Source organism: Natator depressus, chromosome 5 (genome assembly GCF_965152275.1).
Source record: "Natator depressus isolate rNatDep1 chromosome 5, rNatDep2.hap1, whole genome shotgun sequence".
NCBI lineage: Eukaryota > Metazoa > Chordata > Testudines > Cheloniidae > Natator > Natator depressus.
This window is the reverse complement of record NC_134238.1, coordinates 61,209,762-61,231,833: the sequence shown is the minus strand read 5'-3', so window position 1 is coordinate 61,231,833 and position 22,072 is coordinate 61,209,762. Positions and strand designations below refer to the sequence as shown.

Here is a 22,072-nt window from a genome sequence, read left to right as displayed (position 1 = left end):
TCTTTCACTGCTATGGGCCAGGTTGTGACTTGTCCTTATATGGGTGTGCCTGGGTAGGGCACAAGGGTAATAAGGAACCTTTTCCTCTTGTGTGGGCTCTACAAGGGCTAGGCAGAATTGTAGCCTCTGCAGTCTGAGGAGCACAGAATCTGCTAAATCTGTTTTTTCAGGGTAACACAATGTCCCAAATCACAAGGATGTATGGAGAGTGGGGGGAATGGCAACACCCCCCCACCCGACTAGGCTGCAGGCCTCAGGCAGAATGCTTCCAGTGCCCACCTCCCCAGGCTGATGTGGCTTCTACCTTCCCCTTACTATGGGCTGGGCCTAAATGAGCATGACATTTATCACTGTACATACAGTACAGTACTTAAAAGTACAATTTAAGTAATTTGTAACAAACCCGTGTGACTACCAGTGTCCTGAATGTCAAGGGCACATTTTACTAAAAAAGTTGATTTAAGGCGCATCCTGCTGCAGAGGCCTGTCTTGTAGGTATTTATCGATGCAAAACCAAGTCTCTTGCTTTTATTATAGTATGGGAAAATTTACATTTCATGAGTTGCCAAGAGACATGGACACCAATCCCTATTTGTCAGAAATACTTCCTTTTGTAAATGTTGTTTCTTTTATCTAGGACAGCACAGTTCTGAATGTAAGAACAAACAACTTTATGCCCAATTCTCAGTACAGAGTTTCTTATACATTGACCAGTCAGGGTCCATTGTGGCAATGTCTTTACAATGATTTAGGAGAGAAAATGCCTCAGACTTTCCATTTGGGTTGCAAAACCTCAGTTCTTGTGTTTAGATGAAAGAATTCCTTGTTCTAGATTCAGAGTCAATAGAAATATGGAGGATGAAATCCTGGCCCCGCCACTGACTTCAATAGGAACAGGATTTTACCTGGAACGTTCTACACTTTCAAAGTCTCCACTACTTGCTTGTATCTTTGTAAAGTTACAATTGCCTGCTTTCAAAAAATAATTTGCCCAGCTTCCAAGTCTCTAGGAGAATGAAACAAAGAACACACAATCCACTGACCCACATCACAAATAAGTGAACATCCATTAACTAAATTAACATACATACATTCCCTTCCATCTAAAGAGAGCTTCCTGCATGCATCCTGCTCTCAAAAATGTCATCCCCTGGTTCTTGAGAGCCACATCATCTCTGAGAAGCCTCTCTCTATAACTGGGTCATGGATAAAGAAACATGCACTGTAAAATAAAAGTTAAACATTCAAGGTCAATTTATCCTGGTTCTTACAATGTACCACCATCTCTGTGACACCTGGACAATTAAGGTCTTGGTACTAATCTTTAGTGCTCTCAACACACTTTATCTTAGAGACAATCCCTTCATTTATGATCCAACCAGACAACCATGCAGCAGAGCTAAAATGCTTAGTATTAGATAAATCCTTCCATCATCTAGGCTCAGGAAGTTCTTCAGCACCTTGCTTAGGATATAGCATGATAACAAACAAAGTTCTATTAGATAAGGGAAATGTTGAGCACTGGATTAGGAATCAGGTGATCTGGGTTCTATGCCTCGCTCTGCCACGTATCTACTGCGTAACCTTGAGCAAAATCATTTCATCTGTCTGTGCTTTGGTTTCTCCATCTGCAACATGGTTATAAAAGGGATTTAACGCAGCAAGGGCTAATTCAGAAAGGTGGACACTATCCCGGTGAGCCACACTTTCTTTGTATGACAGTCATGGCCATAGTGCACTATGGAACCATTAAGGAGTTAATTGCACTGTATATAACACACAGAAGTAGAGAACGCCATTACCTGCTACAATCTGGACTTCATTCCTTAACTTTTGCAGCCTGTGAGATGTTGCAATGTGCTGCTGACTGAACCAATCAATGAACCTAGTCAAATTCTCCCCAAATTTTTCATTAGAAAACTAGGCAAGGAAAGCCGGTATCTAGTGAATAGAATTGGTTTAGTTACCATTCAAAGTAAATATTTCTGTTCTGTAGTTGGAAAGATGCAGGATGATGTACTTACATCACAAGTATGATAAAGTACTTTCCAGACTGTTAGTAACTGAGGATATTAGACAACATCTACTAGGGATCAACATTTTTAAAATCAGCAGACTCAGATAACTTGCACCCAAGAGTCGTAAAGGAGTTGGCTGAGGAGATCTCTGGCCTGCTGTTAATTTTTTTTAATAAATCTTGGAATACTGGGGAAATTAGAGAAACTGGAAGAGTGTTCAAGTTGTGCTCCCTACACTATTACCTGGGGACTGGAGGGAGAGCGCGAACGCTGGTGGTGCCTGAGCCAGGACTATGCAGCTTCCTTTGCCACTGATGCTGCCTGGGTGTGGGATAAGCAACATGCCAGGTGAGTCTGGGTGCTAATTGAGTGGACTATGCCCTTTGTCTCTAAAGGGATCGGCACTAGGCTTGATGCTAATCAACAATTTCATCAATGGTCTGGAAGTAAATCTAAAACCATTGCTGATAGACTTTGTAGAGGACAAAGATTGGTGGGAGTGGTAAATAATCGAGGAAGAGACAGCAGTCATACAGAAAGATCTTCATCGCTTAGTAAGCTGAGTCCTTCAAACAAAATGCAATACAGGCACATGCAAAGTTATACATCTAGGAACAAGGACTGCAAGTCATACCTATAGCATAGCAGGGGCTATATTGTGGAAAACAGTAACTGAGAAAAGGATTTAGGGATCACAGCAGACAAGCAACTCAGCATGAGCTCCAACTATGATGCTGTAGCATTATGGACTAAGGAGATCCTTGGAGGTATAAGCAGGGGAATAGCAAGTAGTGAATAGGAAAGTGTTTTTGCCAACATATACGGCATTGATGAGATTGATACTGGAATGCTGCATCCAGTTCTGGTATCCACACTTTAAAAAGGATGTCAAAAATTGGAGAAAGTGCAGTTTAGTTCATCAAAAAGATTGAGAGGGGACTTGATTAAGGGGTACAAGTACCTTCATGGGGATAAAATACTGGATCCTGAAAGGCTCTTTAATCTAGCTGAGACAGGCATAATAAGAACCAAAGACTGGAAGCTGAAGCCAGATAAATTCAAATTAGAAAATCAGGCATAATTTTTTCCACAGAGAAGGAGATTAAGCACTGGAACAAATCACCAAGAGAAGTGATTGATTTGGAGACTCCAAGAGATGGAGAATCAAAACCGGATGCCTTTCTGGAAGATATGCTTTGGTCAAATCACAAGTTATTGGGCTGGGGTAACTGGATGAAATGTAATGGCCTGTGAGGTGGTAATACTAAATGATCCAGTGTTGTCTTCCAGCTTTAAAATCTAGGAAAACAATTCAAAAACCACACACTAATGAGGTATAGTTGTCACAAAAAAGAAAGAGCAATTTGTATTTAAATACTTTATTTTCATCTCACAAAAGCAACAGTGTTTGCTGTATACATGCCTTTTCATCAGTGCCAGTTATATGCAAACAAGTTTATCTGAAATATAAAGAAAATAAGCTTTCTCCCCTTTACAAGTAAAATAAAACAGATCTGCATGTGTATGCATTATACATATATACACATACACACGATTTCCAACCTCCCCCAAAGGCAAGTATTGTACAACCTAGAATTTCACCACCCAAAGCTCACACATGTGATTGTACATTGTACTTATATTTTAAGTATTTTAGAAATATACAAGTGTTCTCCCTTTACAAGTCCTTACAGTACTTAACTTTTCCAAAATAATTTGAAAGGTATCATTCTTCAGGGCTATTTAACTTTATAAAGACTGGAATATAGGGCTCTTGTCTGACTGCAAGTTTAGCAGTAGTTTGATGCAATTTGCTCTCAGAATACTCCATTTCCCTACTTTGTTGAATAGAAAATATTATTGATCTTTAATAACTCAATCCAAACTTTCATGTATTTAAATCCATTCAAGCTCCTACCTTTTCTTAATATTTTACTGCAATTTGCTAAATGCCACTATGATCAACTCAAAAAAAGATGTCTGCCTCTCACTGATCAAAACTAAGTTATCACGAATAAAAGTCTATTTCTACTTCAGAAGCAGGTTTAAACAACAGAAAAACTAGAGGTTTAAATTCTTTAGCAATATGACCTGAGAGTTTAATGTGGTAAATTACATCCGTTTAAAGCTTTCCAGGAATCATGTGAATCCATGCCTCATTAAAAAAAGTAACCAAATCTTCCAACATTTAGTAGCATCTTAATTAAAAAAAACCAATAAAATAATGTAAAAGTAAGTTTACTCAAGCATTTTGTTCTATACAGTTTAGCCAAATGAGAGAGAACAACATTTACCATGTGATGGAGTGAATTAACTACATGAAACCGGATTCAGAAATATACAAAGAAAGCCAACATACAAGCCTCGATGCATGAAATGCATACAAAAGTGTATGGTTAGTGAGGCAGCGTTGTTTTAAATTTCAGAGTGCAATGAAAGACAACATCTTCAAGAGGGCGGGGAAGGAGGAGGGGGAAGAGAGGAGAGCCAATCAGTTGGAAAAGGAATGGTCCATCTAATATAGAACAGGTGAAAGAAATACAATCATAAAGCAGGATTCACTTCAAGGGTCAGACTTCCTGCAGCATATGGTCGCTAAAAAAACACCCAACATAATGAAGGCCATTACCATGTTCCTTAAAGCATTACTTTTACAACGCATGCCCAACATCAAATGCTCCAAGATGCAGTGAGCAGGTGAAATGTAAATATTTCTATGGCAAAAGCCATCTCTTTGGCCAGGTAAAAAATGAATACCACTCCTAGAGTTAAAGTGAGCTCTTCAGATTGCCAATGCACTAGTATTCTAGAAAAGGTGCATGCAGGTGTTTTATGAAAGCAGGGTTTGATAAACTAAAATTTAGAGTGGATTCAATGAAGTGCCTACTACAACATGTATCATTGCTTACAGAAGCATATGCAACCTTGCTTTTGTAGTGCGTTATTGAAAGATGTCAGATTGGGTAAATGCTGAAGTACAATTCTGTATGTGACTTTCAATGCATGAAGGAATCCACAGTGCATATTCAAATTTGGAAAATTGTAATCTCTCCAATTTCCACCTACGTTAGCACAGTGCCCCTACAATTTGCCTCAGAGGAAGGCTGCTCTAGCGACTGGTGTTTTCAGCTTTCCCACCAGCAGGCAGGTGAACATTTGGAGGATGAGAATGTGCTTGCAGAAATTAGCTGAAATGACTGGGAAGGAGAAATGCATCCAAGAGAGCAAACTAAGGCTTGAAATAGGTGACTGAGAATTTGAGTTATAGTGTTTCTCACAAAATTTGAGTCACTTTGTTAGTTAATGTGAAGGGGGACAAGATGGGGAATGCAACTGGAATATCGTGTGTGGTCTAATATATAAAAATGAAAGCCACTGGAATACTACAAATTGCTACCCCACTCAAAGCGGTGTGGGAAACAGAAGTATTGTTGACCTCCAGCAGAATATGAATTGCACTAACACCTCTAGCCTAAAGAGTAAAAAAAAAAAAACCCAAAAAAACCAAAAAAAACCCCACAGATATGGAACAGGAGTTTTACTGTCCCACTAGAAAAAAAGCATGGCCTCCCTTTATTCCAATCTCCAGCTAGCATATGATCTTGCATGTCACTGTAATAATAATCCATAAGGCAGATAAGATTGCTACAATCATTTCTAAACAGCCACATATGATCCATTTCAGGCTCCTTCTCTCCTCACATCCTGATCCTTTCCACACTATGGAGTAAATTTAAGAAGCCAAAAACTCATAAATGATAAAGTAAATGCAGGATTTAGCATTAAATGAATTTGCAATTTTAATAAAATCAAAGATACATCAGCATGCAGACTTCTCTGTTTTCCAGGGATAAAGCTAAAAAAACCTCATTCATTAGCACATTTTTTCCCCCCCGTTAGGCTAATTTTACATGTGAAATGTTAGGGAAAAAACCCACAAAATACGTAGCTATATGTAATGCATGGTTTCTTTCAAATTAGGTTTTTAGACTTCAAAGTTTAATATTATTTACAACTGAAATCACTACAAAGTACCAAGACTACAGTAGCACAAAAGCTTCGAAGATGGCAAGTTAAGGTGTTTCACTGGACCTAAACTGAGAGACTCCAACTAAAACAAACATTAAACAAAACTGATTTCACAGTGCGGGACGTGGCCCCAAGTGACTGGTGTTTGTCTAGTAGCTTTTCAGTGGAACTTGCCTCTCCTTCAGAAACAAAATAAAGACAATAGCCCAAGACTTACACAGCCTCTTGTTCCATAACGTTTGCCTGTAAATTATTATGGAATCATAACAAGAAGTGTTTTCCTGCAATGTGTGTGTTTCTTTTGACTGGAAGACAAAAGAACTGGTAAGAGCCACTTATTTAATGTAAAACATGACATGTGTCTTGATAGTTAGCTGCACCAATTCTCCTCAGTTCCCACTGAGCTCTGGAAGAAATGAGGGTTCTTAGTGCTTTTCAGTATCAGGGCCTGATCCAACTCTTACTGAATTCAATGAGAAGCTTTTCCTTGACATCACTAGAAGCTGGCTCCCAGGTACATAGTATGAACTCCACAGAAGGACAAGTGATATTGAAAACATGAATCATGTTTAAATAGCAAAAAAAGGTGAAAAATTCAGTGCACTGAGTGGCAAAATGAAACAAACCTTAGGTTGGTTGTTTGGTTTTTTAAAGCCATGATTTTCCAAACTCTGTTTTTCAGTTTTTACCGTATTTTGCACTCTAAAATGGAGGTGCATGGTATTTCCTAATACAGATTACATTACCAGTAACATGTTTAAGGTCAAGGGTAGAACATTCTTAAAATCCCAGAGTTGGAATTGAGGAAATTATTATTAGTTCTCACTCTACAAAGTTTGATATCCATCACCTTTGCTGTTGTCAAGGGGGAAATTTTTTAAAAAGAACAGAGAAATGGAAAAAGGAAAAAAAACACATGGTATAAACACATAAAAATATACAAAGATGTAACTAAACACAGTAGCTGGGGGGAGGGGGGGGACGACACATCACTGCACAATGCAGTTAATACAAGTGATTAAAGAACTCAATGAATTAGGATAACATCTAATTCAATTACTGAGGAGGTGTACAAATCCACTTTCAGTACATACAAAATGCATGCATTTCCACTGGCTGACAGGGTGTTTTGCGCACCCAGGAGGAGTAACATTCTTTTTCAAGGTTAGAACTGCAGAACTCATTTTTAAAGTAAACTACTGGCAAATTTTGAGGAAATTTTTCTCCAAACTTTAGTTGGAGAAGCACAAAATATGGAAATGAAACTGCATAGTTTAAATGATTTAGTACATACCTACTGATGAAAAGCCAACAAATACTATAATTTTCACTAGGCAGTTTTAACTAATCACCTACCTACATCTCATGCACATTACTGCCACAATTTGCAGGTGAAAGTTATAAAATTTTTTTTAAATGGAGCCTGTATTAAAATGGTAACAAATTCAAAGCCAAGGCTGATTATGACTGAAAATAGTCTCCCCACCTTTTGAAGAAAAAACTTTTCTCAGGGCTTGTCTCTGCACAAAATTTGCACTGGTTTAACTTAAATCCATTTTATTAATTGATTCAATTTGTTTGTTTGGATTCTCTTACATTGGTTTAAAACTTGTTATATCAGTTTGGCTGTACATGAAAGTTTTCTGATGCAAACTAATGTGATGTTAGCCAGCTTTAGACAGGCATAAGAATATTTACACATTCTCTCTCCCCACCACTTTAACTAAACAGGTATAAAAATCATCTCTTTAGTTAAGGAGGTACAACTCTGTGTTTACACCAGGCCTCAAAAAGGGCCTTAAATGTGAATTGCTTTAGAAAAAAAAGGCACATTGTATTGTGGCTATCTTGCCTTTTAGCCTAGCATGCCAGATTTTAGAGCACTTGTTCGCAGAATAAGTGTTAGGCTTTGTCCCCAATAGTTGTTGCATGATACCATCCAAATACAGACAAAAAGTTCCCCACTGCTGTGTTACACCTAGAAAGCATTACAGAGTAAGCGGTGTACACAAATTATACTAGCGATACTGAAACATTAAGTGAAGAATATAAAGACCCAAACAAAACGTCTGACACACATGTACCAAATGCAGGCTCTCAGCAAAGAGGAATGGTGCAAAGGATCAGTAGTCAATCAGGAGTCAGTTCACCATCTGAACTAGTCTGGAGCAACTTCCTATGGCCTTTTTTTTTTTTTTGAGGGGGAAGGTAGGGGCTGTTGCTCAGACATCAACAAAACAATAATAATTCAGTCTGGCAATTGAAAGTTTGACCCTTAAAAGTGCCTAATGAGTTAGGAGCACACGCCCCACTGACTTTCAGTGGGACATGTGCTCCCAAGTCACTGAGATGCTTCTAAAAATCTCTCCCCCTCCTAAAACATTCATATTTGCTATTTGGCTTTGTTTTCTTTTCATATATCATCAGTAGCCACTTAATAGACAAAAATACATATTATAATAATAGCTGTATATTCTTATGTTTTTAGAACGTCTAGAAAAAAAACACTTTGATCATCAAAAGCTAAACCCAAAGCTACCAACAGTTTTGCATAAAGAACACTGATTAGCCAGCGCTCTGCAAAGAAAAAGCATCTCTCATGGCAGTTTTTTCCCCTTGTTGCTCTCTTTTTCAATACTTACGCAGTGTTGAGAACGATAAGACAGGATTTCAAATGACAGGGCGTTTCAAATATAAAGTTACTGTACTTATTAGTTATTTATGCAACTGTTTGGTCTATAGATGAACACAGTTCCAGAATAAATAAACATCTACATCTGGCCCACAAATGACCAAAAGAAAAACAAACTTAGGTGAGATGTGCCCTGAGCTAACTAGAACCCCTAATAGTGCAAACAATGTTGCAGCGATGCCTGGTTTCACCCTGGCTTTTGCAAAAGCAACAGTTCACAAGCTTTCTTAATGGCTAACACACACACACGCTCTCTGTGGCATTATGTTCTCTACAGCCATTGCTGCAGTGTCACTAAGTTCTTCTCCATCCACTTAATATTCAGCTGAATTGTCTCAATAGCCTCCTTGACACAGCGAAGTTGAGAAATCTTCTCAGACTTGGACTCAAAGAAAGTTTTAACCTGCAGAGTAAGGAAAATGTACATTTCAGGCTGAGAAACGTAGGCAGTTTCCAAGTTAAGAGTGTGCCACCTGCCCATCCTCCATGCCCAGCACAAAGTACCAATGATCCACATTCACGTAGTTAGCAAATCACACAAGAGGGTTGCTGCAAATAGAGTGATTACAGCTCATGGGAACTGCAGCAATAGCCTGTGTAGCTTCAGCAAAATTCAACAAGAAATTCTGTATATTTGATGGAATCCCTACCTTTCACTCAAAGCACAATCAAGTTGTAATCATACAGCACTCAGAAATGAACTAGCTTTCTGGAGAAGGATTCTGTTCTTGTGACAAATGGGATTGCCTAAAACGATTCTATCTTTGGTACACTGAAAATCAACTAATCACGGCGGCATTTGACACAACGAAGTACGTGAATGCTAAAGCATAAGAAAATAAATTCTGTGTACAGGTATTTTTGCACACATGTTTTCACTTGGGCAACTTTAAAGATTTTAACCTTTAGCCATTTCTCTAGAAGTTGACAGTCTACAGTAGAAGCTGTAGTGGCTTCTATGCCACCTTCTGTCCTTCTAAGCCCCTGGAGTAGAAGGTGTGGGTAAGGAAAAGGGGGAGACAGCTGTGGCACCTCAGCAACTGGCTGATCCTCAACTGCTAGAATTATCTTTTAGGGCTGCTGACAGCCAAAGTAAAATGCAGTGACCTTTAGGCTGCTCTATCATACACCATAGACCTGGATAGTGTCGGCGGTCCTGGAATCAGAAAAACAAAGCCACCTTTGGCTCAGTCTCCTACTGACACGATCAAGTTGCAGCCTGCTAGGTTCATACAATCTGAGCCAAACAATTACCTCTAACATGGGCGATAGTCTCTAGTACCTTGCCCATTGGAACACGCTGTCAGGATTGCTGGGTTACATTCCTAGCACTGCCACAGACTTTCTATGTAACCTTGGGTAAGTCACTTCTCTGGGACTATTTTCCCATGTGTCAAATAAGGATATTAATAGTTTTACACTACTGAAAAGGATCTTTAAATCTATGGTGAAATGCACTATGTACATGACCATATCAATCGCTAGTGCACACAATTTTTTGGAGGGGGAAGCTAATATTTAGGAAATAGTACTTTACACCACCAACCTCAAGTAGATGGGCCTCTGTTGAAAACTGAAAGGTTGACATGGTAACTATATTCTGGATAGCAAATGACCCCAAGTGGAACCTGAAATATGGAAGAAAAAAATAAGGAAGTAAAAGTAACTTGTGGTAACCAGTTTATGAAGCAAGAGCACTTCACGTGCTTTTTTAAAAGACTTCAAGCACCAAAAGGGTAAAATTTTCAAACAAAACAAAACAAAGCCACTAAGTGAATTTTTTGATACTGATCATCACATTGAGTTATTCTATCATATAGTAACACTTTTTTGGGGGAAAACAGCTTAAAGTTGTAACACTTGCAACAAGCTGTGATGCTCCCAGAAAAGCAAGTATATTTCTGAAGACCGGTTCCCCAAACATGCACACGCACACAAAAACTTTCAGTGTCTCCAAAAGGAGGAACACATTTTTCAATCTGTTTCAAAGCATACTGAGAGACCACTGTGGATACAAGATATTATTCACCATGGAATGAAGGAACAATACATGCATCACTAATAGTTTCACATCACTGTCCCTTTAATAAGGACAGGTTAATATTTTCTGAACCAGGGGGGAAGGGTGCAAACAACAATAGGAATTAACCACCTAAACCACTTTTTTTTGGGGGGGGGGGGAAGAGAACGGGACTTGGGAACTTCTGAAAATTTTATTCAAAGTTAGCTCAGTCTATTATTTTGCAGTTGAAAAAATACATGCACACAAATGCTGCACCTGCACCTTCATGTTAATAATTAAAGACCAAACAAACAAACAAACAAACAAACTTACTTCCGTATAAGCTTTTCCCAGTTCTCTTTGACAAAGTCCCAGGCCAACAAGTGCCCAGGCAGACTTTGGCTGACAGTTGCTATGATATGCGAAAGTTCCTGTGCCCTGATGAGGTTTCCCTCCAGGCTTGTTTGCATTAACCTAAGAGAAAACAGATCCAGTCAACTCAAAACTACTATACAAACATTTCACAGCTAGACTGCAGTGGCTCTCATAGGTTACTTAGCCAATTAGAACAGAGTATATGGTAGGTTGGAGGCTACTTACAGATATATTTTCTTATCTTTTACAGATGACTACATCTAGTTTCTTAAGGTAACTACCAGGGCCAATACTGCAAATTTCATTATTTACCTTTGGTTTGCAAATGCCAAACATGGGGCCCAATCCCATGAAGTACAGAATATGTTCAATGCCCATTTGAGTCATTTAATTGCCATCAAAATGCCAGGGGCTCAGTGACTTTTGCATGGTCATAAGGGGAAAACAAAATTCACTGGTCATCATGAGAAACTACGCTAGTTCCACAGCACAGCAGTCATGGAAACCTTCCACTGTCTCTGCTACACCCTCTGGACAGTCCTCTGAAGTGGTCAGTGAACATACATATAATGGCTGTAGATGTTGGAGATAAGGTGGCTCTAACTTCCTGCATAAAGCAAGTTCAAGATTTCATCCACACAGCAAGCAAATGCTATCTGAACTCTTGGTTCTTTGTTATGAAACAGGCCTGTACTTGGAAGGCTTCAGAGTATTTCTGATCTAAAGCAACTCCACACTGATCTTCCAAGAGTGCAAAGCTTTCAAGCTTGATTCTCCTCTCACTATACATTCCAAGCAGTGTAACTACACTGACCTCTAGGGAGTTTCTAATGATTTCCACAAGCATAAGTGAGCACAGTATCAGGACCTTTGCATTTGATTATATGGAATCCTGTTCCTGATATGTTGCCTACATTTTGCTTTAATAAGCAGAAGCCTACTAAAAAATGTCTTCCTAGCACTATGTTTAGCCAATGTAAGAAAACCAGTCAGTTATTTTAAGTGCTTCTTGGGAAATGTGGATTTTCCCCTCAATTTTTTTTTTTTTAAGTTTATGCATTACATAATATTTTGAGAGAGACAAGGACAGCGAGGTAAAAAAATCTTGTATTGGACCAATTTCTGTTGGTGAATGATACAAGCTTTTGAGCTGAAGAAGAGCTCTGTGTGGCTTGAAAGCTTGTCTCTTTCCCCAACAGAAGTTGGTCCAATAAAAGTACCTCACTTCCCTCCCCCTCTCCCACCCCCGCTGTCTCTCACATATTCTGGGAACAACACAATTACACCACCACAATCTTCTGGCATTTTCATACCAGATCAGTTTTCTAATATCTTCTGTGCTGGCTAGAGCATCAAGCATTTTGTGCTTCTCAGCTTCAGAAACTGAAGACATGTACATGCGTAGAAGGAACTCCCAGCCATCGTCAGTTTTTGCTCCTGTTGTGAATACAGTCTTCATAACATCAGTAGGCAGACTATAAAAAAAATTACAAAACAAGAATAGTCCTGTATGAGACACTATGGAAGAAACCACCACATAAAAGCTTTAGGCAAATAGCACAGGTGATGTCTTTTGCACTTAATTTGGTATAATAGTAGTTTTGTAGGATCAGATGAATTCATTTCCAGAGAGGCATCATTCAGATTCTCAAGAATTACTCACTCAGAATTATCAAGTAGGCATAGCAGTCACATTCAACAACACTGTGGATACCAGGTTTTAATTTCTAAAATATAGTTCCTCTTGTTTTATGCCATACTATATTCAAAGGAAATGCAGTAAAAACTGCTGAATGAAGCATAGTCTCTGTACTTTGGTGGCCAAGACTAATTAGGATCTTTCTTCAAAACAATGGTGGAGAAGTGACAGAAATACATAAACAGAACATGCTCAGACTAGTTTGTGCTTTACCTCTTGGTGCCATTGGAAGCCTTCCATTCCTTAAACAGCTCGGTGGCAGTGGTGCTACAGTTTCCCAAGTGATGGGAGCAGGCAAAGGCGAGCACAGTAGACCGGAACTCTCGTTCAGATATGGTCCCATCATCAGTCCAAGTCTGTTGATCAATTTTGCTTCCAAGTAGCTTTTTAACTCTGCCCTAGATGGTGAAAGACAGCAAGCAATACCAAGACACATTACATTGTTCAGAGAGGAATTCACAAGCAAGATAAACAACTAATGGGAGGGTGTAAGATTGTGTAGACCACCCCCTATTTCTGACTCCTCCCAGTTTAAGATACACCAAATTAGACTACCATACGCATGGCTAGTGAGTGTAAATAGATTTAAGCATACTCTCTGCATCTGAATGTTAGTCCTCTAGTCCCAATCTGGATGAAACTGTCAGGTTATAGACATATGAGTCAGCTTCAAGAACTTTTGAAATAGAAAACAAGGGTGTTTTCTCCTCATTTCTATAGCAGGAAAAGATCTGGATTTTAAATAGTTTTTTATTATTGAATATCTATTGCAGTAGCACCTAAGAGCCCCAGTCATGGACCAGGACCCCCACTGTGCTAGGTGCTGCACACAGAACAAGAAAACAGTCCCTGCCTCAGAGTAATTATTAACCTTTATTACTCAAGACAGACAGAATAGCCTTACAAATATAAAGACAAGCCAATGAGATTCCTGAATGTTGGTCCATCAGAGTCTAACCAGAGACCGCAGTTGTGAATTGATGTTATGGGAAAATATTTCAAACACTGATAGAGAAGAGGAAGACATACCACTACTCTTGCTGCAAGATGCTGCATTCCTCTTTTTTCTACGAGGTCATAGATGAGAGTCACTTGGAACAGAGCTTGACTGATTGGTGCAGTGTGGTTCTCTTTCACTAGGTAATCAAGCAGATTAAAGGCCTTCAACAGAGACACCTTTCCTATACTAAAAAGATCAAAGAACACAAAAGGAATTAAAATGGACTCAGAAAAAGAATTTCTTGCTAAAATGAAATCTTAAGGATGGCATCTACCTTTGTGAGGCTACAATACTAATTAAAAAAAAGAACTAGATCATGAGTTGGAAGCAAATGGAAGTAAAAATATATAAAGTATTACTGTTCTTGTAATATAACAATGATGGCAACAATCATGCCTTTGATTAAGGGGCAGAATTAAAATAAGGTGCAGCATGGTGGCAATTGAAAGTAAGTGAAATTACTCAGATTAAGGAAGCAGCAGTCACTGAAAGGCCACCCAGAATTCTCAGCCTCATTCCAGCTGCAGAGCCAACAGAGCGGTACATGATGAAAGTAAACCATTAAAACATTTGTGTCAGAAGCAACTAGTTTACTTATCTCGAGCATAAAAGGTACTTTCCCTTTGATAGGACAAAATCACAAGGCATTTCTCTCAGACTTGTAAAAGAACATGTTGTCCTCCATGCCAACAGAACTAGCAGGTGTCCTTTACAATACAAAGGGATGAATGATGGCATTAAATGAATGGAAATCAATATCTGAATTTTTATCATTGAAACTCAATCAATGATAGCAGATACTGAACAAAAGTATCTTTAAAGCATTTATCTCCGCAATGTCCTTAAGTATAATCCTTTGTCTTGCATGAACTTAAAATTAAAAAAGCTGTACTCCCCCCCTGTATCAATTACCCCACAAGACTGAAGATATTGTTGATCAGGTGAGCTCGGTCTTCGGCACTCAGAGCAGTGAGATTATCTCTCAGCAGGTTAATTAGAATATTCCAGTCATCTTCAGCATAGTGCACTATATAGTAGCCATTCATGTCCACATTGAACTTTACCCATTCCACCTCCTCCTGAAGTTCAATGGTAGCTAGTTGAGAGAGAGAGAGAGACAGACACACACAGACACCCACACAGTTATGCTATTAATATTGAACATTTTAAAAACCTATTTTCTAATTCTGAGTGTTTAGAGTACTAAATGGTTTGGACCCAGCTTACTCAGGAGGTCCTTTCTCTTCCCATCTATACTATTCAAGCTGTAACCAGAGATAGAATCGGAGCTGGAAGCTCCCCTGTCATAAAAAGGAGTAGCAGTCAGCATGGTGTTGTGTGTGAAGGCCCCTTAACTCTGGGTTGTTCTCCCCTCCTATTCAGGCTAAGCAAAATAACTGGGCCACCATTTTCCACTAGTTTCAGAGTAACAGCCGTGTTAGTCTGTATTCGTAAAAAGAAAAAAGAAAAGGAGTACTTGTGGCACCTTAGAGACTAACCAGTTTATTTGAGCATGAGCTTTCGTGAGCTACAGCTCACTTCATCGGATGCATAGCATATCGTGGAAACTGCAGAAGACATTATATACACACAGAGACCATGAAACAAAACTTCCTCCCACCCCACTGTCCTGCTGCTAACAGCTTATCTAAAGTGATCATCAGGGAGGGCCATTTCCAGCACAAATCCAGGTTTTCTCACCCTTCCCCCCCCCCCCGACACACATACAAACACACTCTCCTGCTGGTAATAGCCCATCCCTCTTTGAAACCTCTCTTTATAATGCGCATGATAATCAAGGTGGGTCATTTCCAGCACTAATCCAGGTTCTCTCACCACCCCCCCCCACACACACACACCCCCCTCCAAAAACCACACACACAAACTCACTCTCCTGCTGGCAATAGCTCATCTTACAATGTGCACAGCAATAATCCAAGTTTAACCAGAACATCTTGGGGGGGGGGGGGGGGGGATTTGTAGGAAAAAAACAAGGGGAGATAGGCTACCTTGCATAATGACTTAGCCACTCCCAGTCTCTATTCAAGCCCAAATTAATAGTATCCAATTTGCAAATGAATTCCAATTCAGCAGTTTCTCGCTGGAGTCTGGATTTGAAGTTTTTTTGCTTTAAGATAGCGACCCTCATGTCTGTGATTGCGTGACCAGAGAGATTGAAGTGTTCTCCGACTGGTTTATGAATGTTATAATTCTTAACATCTATTTGTGTCCATTTATTCTTTTACGAAGAGACTGTCCAGTTTGACCAATGTACATGGCAGAGGGGCATTGCTGGCACATGATGGCATATATCACATTGGTGGATGTGCAGGTGAACGAGCCTCTGATAGTGTGGCTGATGTTGTTAGGCCCTGTGATGGTGTTCCCTGAATAGATATGTGGGCACAGTTGGCAACGGGCTTTGTAGCAAGGATGGGTTCCTGGGTTAGTGGTTCTGTTGTGTGGTATGTGGTTGTTGGTGAGTATTCGCTTCAGGTTGGGGGGCTGTCTGTAGGCAAGGACTGACCTTTCTCCCAAGATTTGTGAGAGTGTTGGGTCATCCTTCAGGATAGGTTGTAGATCCTTAATAATGCGTTGGAGGGGTTTTAGTTGGGGGCTGAAGGTGACTGCTAGTGGCGTTCTGTTATTTTCTTTGTTAGGCCTGTTCTGTAGTAGGTGACTTCTGGGAACTCTTCTGGCTCTATCAATCTGTTTCTTCACTTTCTTCACTGTATCATGTTCGAGGGGGTGGAGGGGCAGTTCTGTGGTGACCTAGAATCCTATTTTCGACGTCTCCGACTCGAGGAATATTTCCAAAATACCTCTGAACAACATAATGATCCACAGAGGCCTGCCTACCAACATTACAAAAAGAAGGATTCTAGGTGGACTCCTCCTGAAGGTCGAAACAGCAGACTGGACTTCTACATAGAGTGCTTCCGCCGACGTGCACGGGCTGAAATTGTGGAAAAGCAGCATCACTTGCCCCATAACCTCAGCCGTGCAGAACACAATGCCATCCACAGCCTCAGAAACAACTCTGACATCATAATCAAAAAGGCTGACAAAGGAGGTGCTGTTGTCATCATGAATAGGTCGGAATATGAACAAGAGGCTGCTCGGCAGCTCTCCAACACCACTTTCTACAAGCCATTACCCTCTGATCCCACTGAGAGTTACCAAAAGCATCTACAGCATTTGCTCAAGAAACTTCCTGAAAAAGCACAAGATCAAATCCGCACAGACACACCCCTGGAACCCCGACCTGGGATATTCTATCTACTACCCAAGATCCATAAACCTGGAAATCCTGGACGCCCCATCATCTCAGGCATTGGCACCCTGACAGCAGGATTGTCCGGCTATGTAGACTCACTCCTCAGGCCCTACGCTACCAGCACTCCCAGCTACCTTCAAGACACCACTGACTTCCTGAGGAAACTACAATCCATTGGTGATCTTCCTGATAACACCATCCTGGCCACTATGGATGTAGAAGCCCTCTACACCAACATTCCACACAAAGATGGACTACAAGCCATCAAGAACACTATCCCCGATAATGTCACGGCTAACCTGGTGGCTGAACTTTGTGACTTTGTCCTTACCCATAACTATTTTACATTTGGGGACAATGTATACCTTCAGATCAGCGGCACTGCTATGAGTACCCGCATGGCCCCACAGTATGCCAACATTTTTATGGCTGACTTAGAACAATGCTTCCTCAGCTCTCATCCCCTAATGCCCCTACTCTACTTGCGCTATATTGATGACATCTTCATCATCTGGACCCATGGAAAAGCAGCCCTTGAGGAATTCCACCATGATTTCAACAATTTCCATCCCACCATCAACCTCAGCCTGGTCCAGTCCACACATGAGATCCACTTCCTGGACACTACAGTGCTAATAAACCATGGTCACATCAACACCACCCTATACCGGAAACCTACTGACCGCTATTCCTACCTACATGCCTCCAGCTTTCACCCTGACCACACCACACGATCCATCGTCTACAGCCAAGCTCTGCGATACAACCGCATTTGCTCCAACCCCTCAGACAGAGACAAACACCTACAAGATCTCTATCAAGCATTCTTACAACTACAATACCCACCTGCGGAAGTGAAGAAACAGATTGATAGAGCCAGAAGAGTTCCCAGAAGTCACCTACTACAGAACAGGCCTAACAAAGAAAATAACAGAACGCCACTAGCCGTCACCTTCAGCCCCCAACTAAAACCCCTCCAATGCATTATTAAGGATCTACAACCTATCCTGAAGGATGACCCAACACTCTCACAAATCTTGGGAGAAAGGCCAGTCCTTGCCTACAGACAGCCCCCCAACCTGAAGCGAATACTCACCAACAACCACATACCACACAACAGAACCACTAACCCAGGAACCCATCCTTGCTACAAAGCCCGTTGCCAACTGTGCCCACATATCTATTCAGGGAACACCATCACAGGGCCTAACAACATCAGCCACACTATCAGAGGCTCGTTCACCTGCACATCCACCAATGTGATATATGCCATCATGTGCCAGCAATGCCCCTCACCTGTGCATTCCTACAGAGTTCAAAGGATCTGAATTACAACTAAGAATGTAAATAAATCAGGAGACAGAAGGTGAATTTTAGCATCAAGGTCATAATGTGGTAGAGAGGGAATCCAGTTACAACAGATGAGCCCTTGCAACCAAGAAACAGATTAGAAGGGAGAAGCCCTCTAAGATTTATTTGGAGTATGGGTTGAACTGAGGGCAGAGTTTATCCCACTGGAGATAAAAGGTGGCAATTTCAAAGTTGTGAACTGCACAAATGTGACAAGACTCAATAAAATGCAACAGTTTTAGACTAGACTCATGCTCGCCAATTTGGCACTACTGGATGTGACCCATCCCTCAGATACATTTGACAGCAGACTGACCTACCTAATTACCTACTCTCAAAAAATTACAATTAATATTTATCTGAGACCGCAATAAATGGTAAAACTTTAATGGTAAAATTATAAGTTCAAGGGGGAAAAGAAAAAAAGTTCATGCTGATTTGTGTTCATATGGTCATGACAACCTGGAATTTGGTTGTTTTACATTTGAAAAACACTGGTTTCCATACTTCCAGGAAACTAGCTTCTCATTATTATAATTTACCTGTGTGGGGGGAGGGGATAGCACATTACTTCCTGGCAGCCTTAGGTTGTCTCTATGCATCAAGCTAGAGGCCAGTCTCAGAGCCATGTTATTTAATATATTTCATTTGTTCAATCATGTATTACCACATCTTCAGGACCGTATCAGCTGCCATTTTGAAGGCAAACTCAGCATGCACTGCAATGCAACTGATGCAGCCATGTGTGTCATACCACAATGCAATGGAAACAAACATCACTGACTAATATGAAACTTTCCTAGTAATCTCTCTCTAAAAATGAGAGGATTCAGACCAGGAGTTCACCAGCTGAATCTTCTCAAAATAAAACAAAGAAAACCTTTCCAAGTGTATTTCCACATGAAGCAGGGAGCGGTGGCAGGGAAGAACAGAAACAGGAATTTTTAGGATAGTAAGTCTTGAAAATCTTGTAAGAAATTAAGCAGATTCAAAACCTTTGTGTGCGCTCTCCCTCTCTCTCCCCCTTCCCTTTGGTTCGATCCCCCTCCCAAAAAGAAAAAACCCCACCCACATAATAAACCTCTCTCTACAACTCAGTCATCATTTGAGTGAACATGATACTCTGTGCCTCACAATACTCAACACTATGTGAAAGACAGGACGTGATCAAGTCACAAGTCAGTAAAGATCACAGAATTATATCTGTGACATGGTGAGATATGTCTATCAAATTATTGACTCCGTTTTCTATTATATGTTGAACACAAATCTAAAACTTACCTGGGGCAGCTTTTTGTATTGCCTTCCAGACAGCACCCTGCCCAGAAAGATGCTGACAACTTCTTGAACTCCAATTGAGAAGCTGTCAAGATGGCAATCACCGTCCACCAAATTTGATAGTCTCAACTGCTGACCCACTACCCATGGAATAATGGTTTTTCTGCACCGGGTCCCAGAAGTTTCTGGGGATAGGGGCTGGAGTGTCTCAGTGGGGCACCCAGCAAAGAGACAGACTCTAGTTAACGGGAGGGGGGAGGGAGAAGGAGGAGAGTGGGTGAGCACTGCTATCCACACATCCAGAAAACTTGCAGGATTGACTCTGCCTGGTCTGAAAGCTGACAAACCTTGGACTGTCAGAAGGGCTGAGATCATAATGGGGAAAAGGCAACTCAGAACTTTTGCTTCATTTTCCAGAGTTTTGTTGAAACTCGAGTGCATTAAGAGTAAAGTCACTGTGGTTGAGAAATTCCTTTGCTAAAACTATGTTACTTGTTTTCCTACCACGTTGTCCCCAAAGGGGTTAAACTAGAAGCGCACACATTCTAGGTGAGGTTCTGGGGAGCATGTGTAAATGACTGGGAAGGGCTGTCAGTTCCAGGAGCTCTCAAATCCTCATTCAGGGCTCTAGGGCAGCTAGCTGGTGGCACTCTACATCCCAAAGAAGGTTATAAACCCAGGAATTAGCTAGAGCTGGTCAGAAAAAGCTGTGATGGGCCAATTTTCCACCTGCAAATGCAATTCCATAAAAATCTAAATGCTTTGCAAAAATCACATCAAATTTCGCCAAAATTTTGTTTAGGTGGACATTCAAATAAAAAATGCCAAAATGTCCCATTTGGACATATCTGGAATGAATTTTTTTTTTAAATGACCTTCAAATTTCACAGGGTTTATAATTTGTATTACATAACAAATTTTTTTAAAAGAAGTTTTGCTTGGACTCAATGGACTTTTTCCCCCTGGAATTTTCTTTTGGAGATTTTGAAGACTTCAGGTTTTATTATGGTTTGAAATAAAGCCAAATTTCAAAATCTTGAAATCCTTTGTGAAGCAGAATTTCTATCCTCTGCCCAGATCTACAGCATGCTCTATCATCCCAGAACTAGAAACAGTGGCTATACTACCTAGACCCAATTGGCCTGGAAGCACACGGGACCCTGCAATTGGATCCCTTTGTAACGCACTTGTGACCACAGAGTGGGATATGGACCCAGAGATTGTAACCTTAAAAACAAAAACCCCAAACCATGGACAAATAGCATCTTGGAACAGAAGATATAAACATGTTGCTAAACTACAGACAATTTAGAGACCAATTACAGAACAGCTTATTATTTAAGAGGATTACCTACCCTTTCTGGAAAAACTAATGTCACATTTTTGGGAACATATATGATGAAAAAAGGCCTTCAACAGCAGTAACTATTCTCTGTTTATCAATTAACATTGAGGCTGACTACTTACTTGATTAATGGGTGTGACAATGTCACGAACATGCACACAAGTTTACACCTTGGTTTTCCCACAGATTATCGGGCTGTAAACTACTTTTCAGCCAACATCTCAAATAGCAGAGGTCCAGAAACAATTAAGTGAGATTTTGTAAATCAACTGTGAAACTTAAATTTTAAAAAAATCATTATCTGCTTAAACTAAACTACTGTACTTTTAACAGTCATTTTATAGAGAATGAACACGTTATACCAAGATAGCTATAAAGGTTTCAAGATTGGCATTAAGCATTCAACTTCAATTTTGTATGGTTTATTTGAAGCAACAGACATGGGGGAGACATTTTTACACAGTAGGTCATCATGAAATGTGTCAGATAATGAGTGTAATGGATAGGGGGAGGGATTAGTATGATAGTAGGATTAAAGGCATTCTAAAAGAATGGATCAAATTCTCTGCTGGTGTACAGTAAATCACCAAAGATCCACTGATGTCCCTGGCTTACAGCAATGCTGGCCAAGTATTTTTAGTACAATACTGAGTAACAATCACTTTCATCATTAAAAAGAAAGTTAATTCAGCCCTCTGTACAGATTAGCACCTGGGGACTCAAAATGGCCACTGCAGCAAAGAAAAAGGTGGGGAGAACGTGGGAAGGTTCCAAGTTCTAGACTGCCATACCTTGGAACATTTAAAAAAAAAAAAAAAAGTGTTCTAACAAAGTAATTATTTTATGCCACAAAACAAAGTAAATAATATCAGAGGGGGAAATACACCTCCTTACAGTCATGCTGGCTGTGTCAATCTCCCAGGGCCGATTACCTTAAGTACACACTGCTCAGAGCCAAATCTACTTCCTCAAGGCCCTCTCCCCAATCTGGCAGCTTGCAAGAAGAC

General features: G+C 40.2%; 1 protein-coding gene across 1 annotated transcript in view; it reads right to left on the bottom strand.

The window, feature by feature from the left end:
• Positions 1-4,321: 4,321 nt before the first annotated feature.
• The window catches only part of LNPEP (leucyl and cystinyl aminopeptidase), a 108,940-nt gene continuing 91,189 nt past the window's right edge, over positions 4,322-22,072 (bottom strand). The window contains exons 12-18 of the mRNA XM_074952894.1: positions 14,728-14,911; positions 13,845-14,001; positions 13,029-13,213; positions 12,430-12,591; positions 11,075-11,215; positions 10,286-10,367; positions 4,322-9,142 (exon numbers count right to left, since the gene is read on the bottom strand). Coding sequence (XP_074808995.1) covers positions 9,011-9,142; positions 10,286-10,367; positions 11,075-11,215; positions 12,430-12,591; positions 13,029-13,213; positions 13,845-14,001; positions 14,728-14,911 — 1,043 coding nt within the window. The 3' untranslated portion in view covers positions 4,322-9,010. The remainder of the gene's footprint in view (positions 9,143-10,285; positions 10,368-11,074; positions 11,216-12,429; positions 12,592-13,028; positions 13,214-13,844; positions 14,002-14,727; positions 14,912-22,072) is intronic.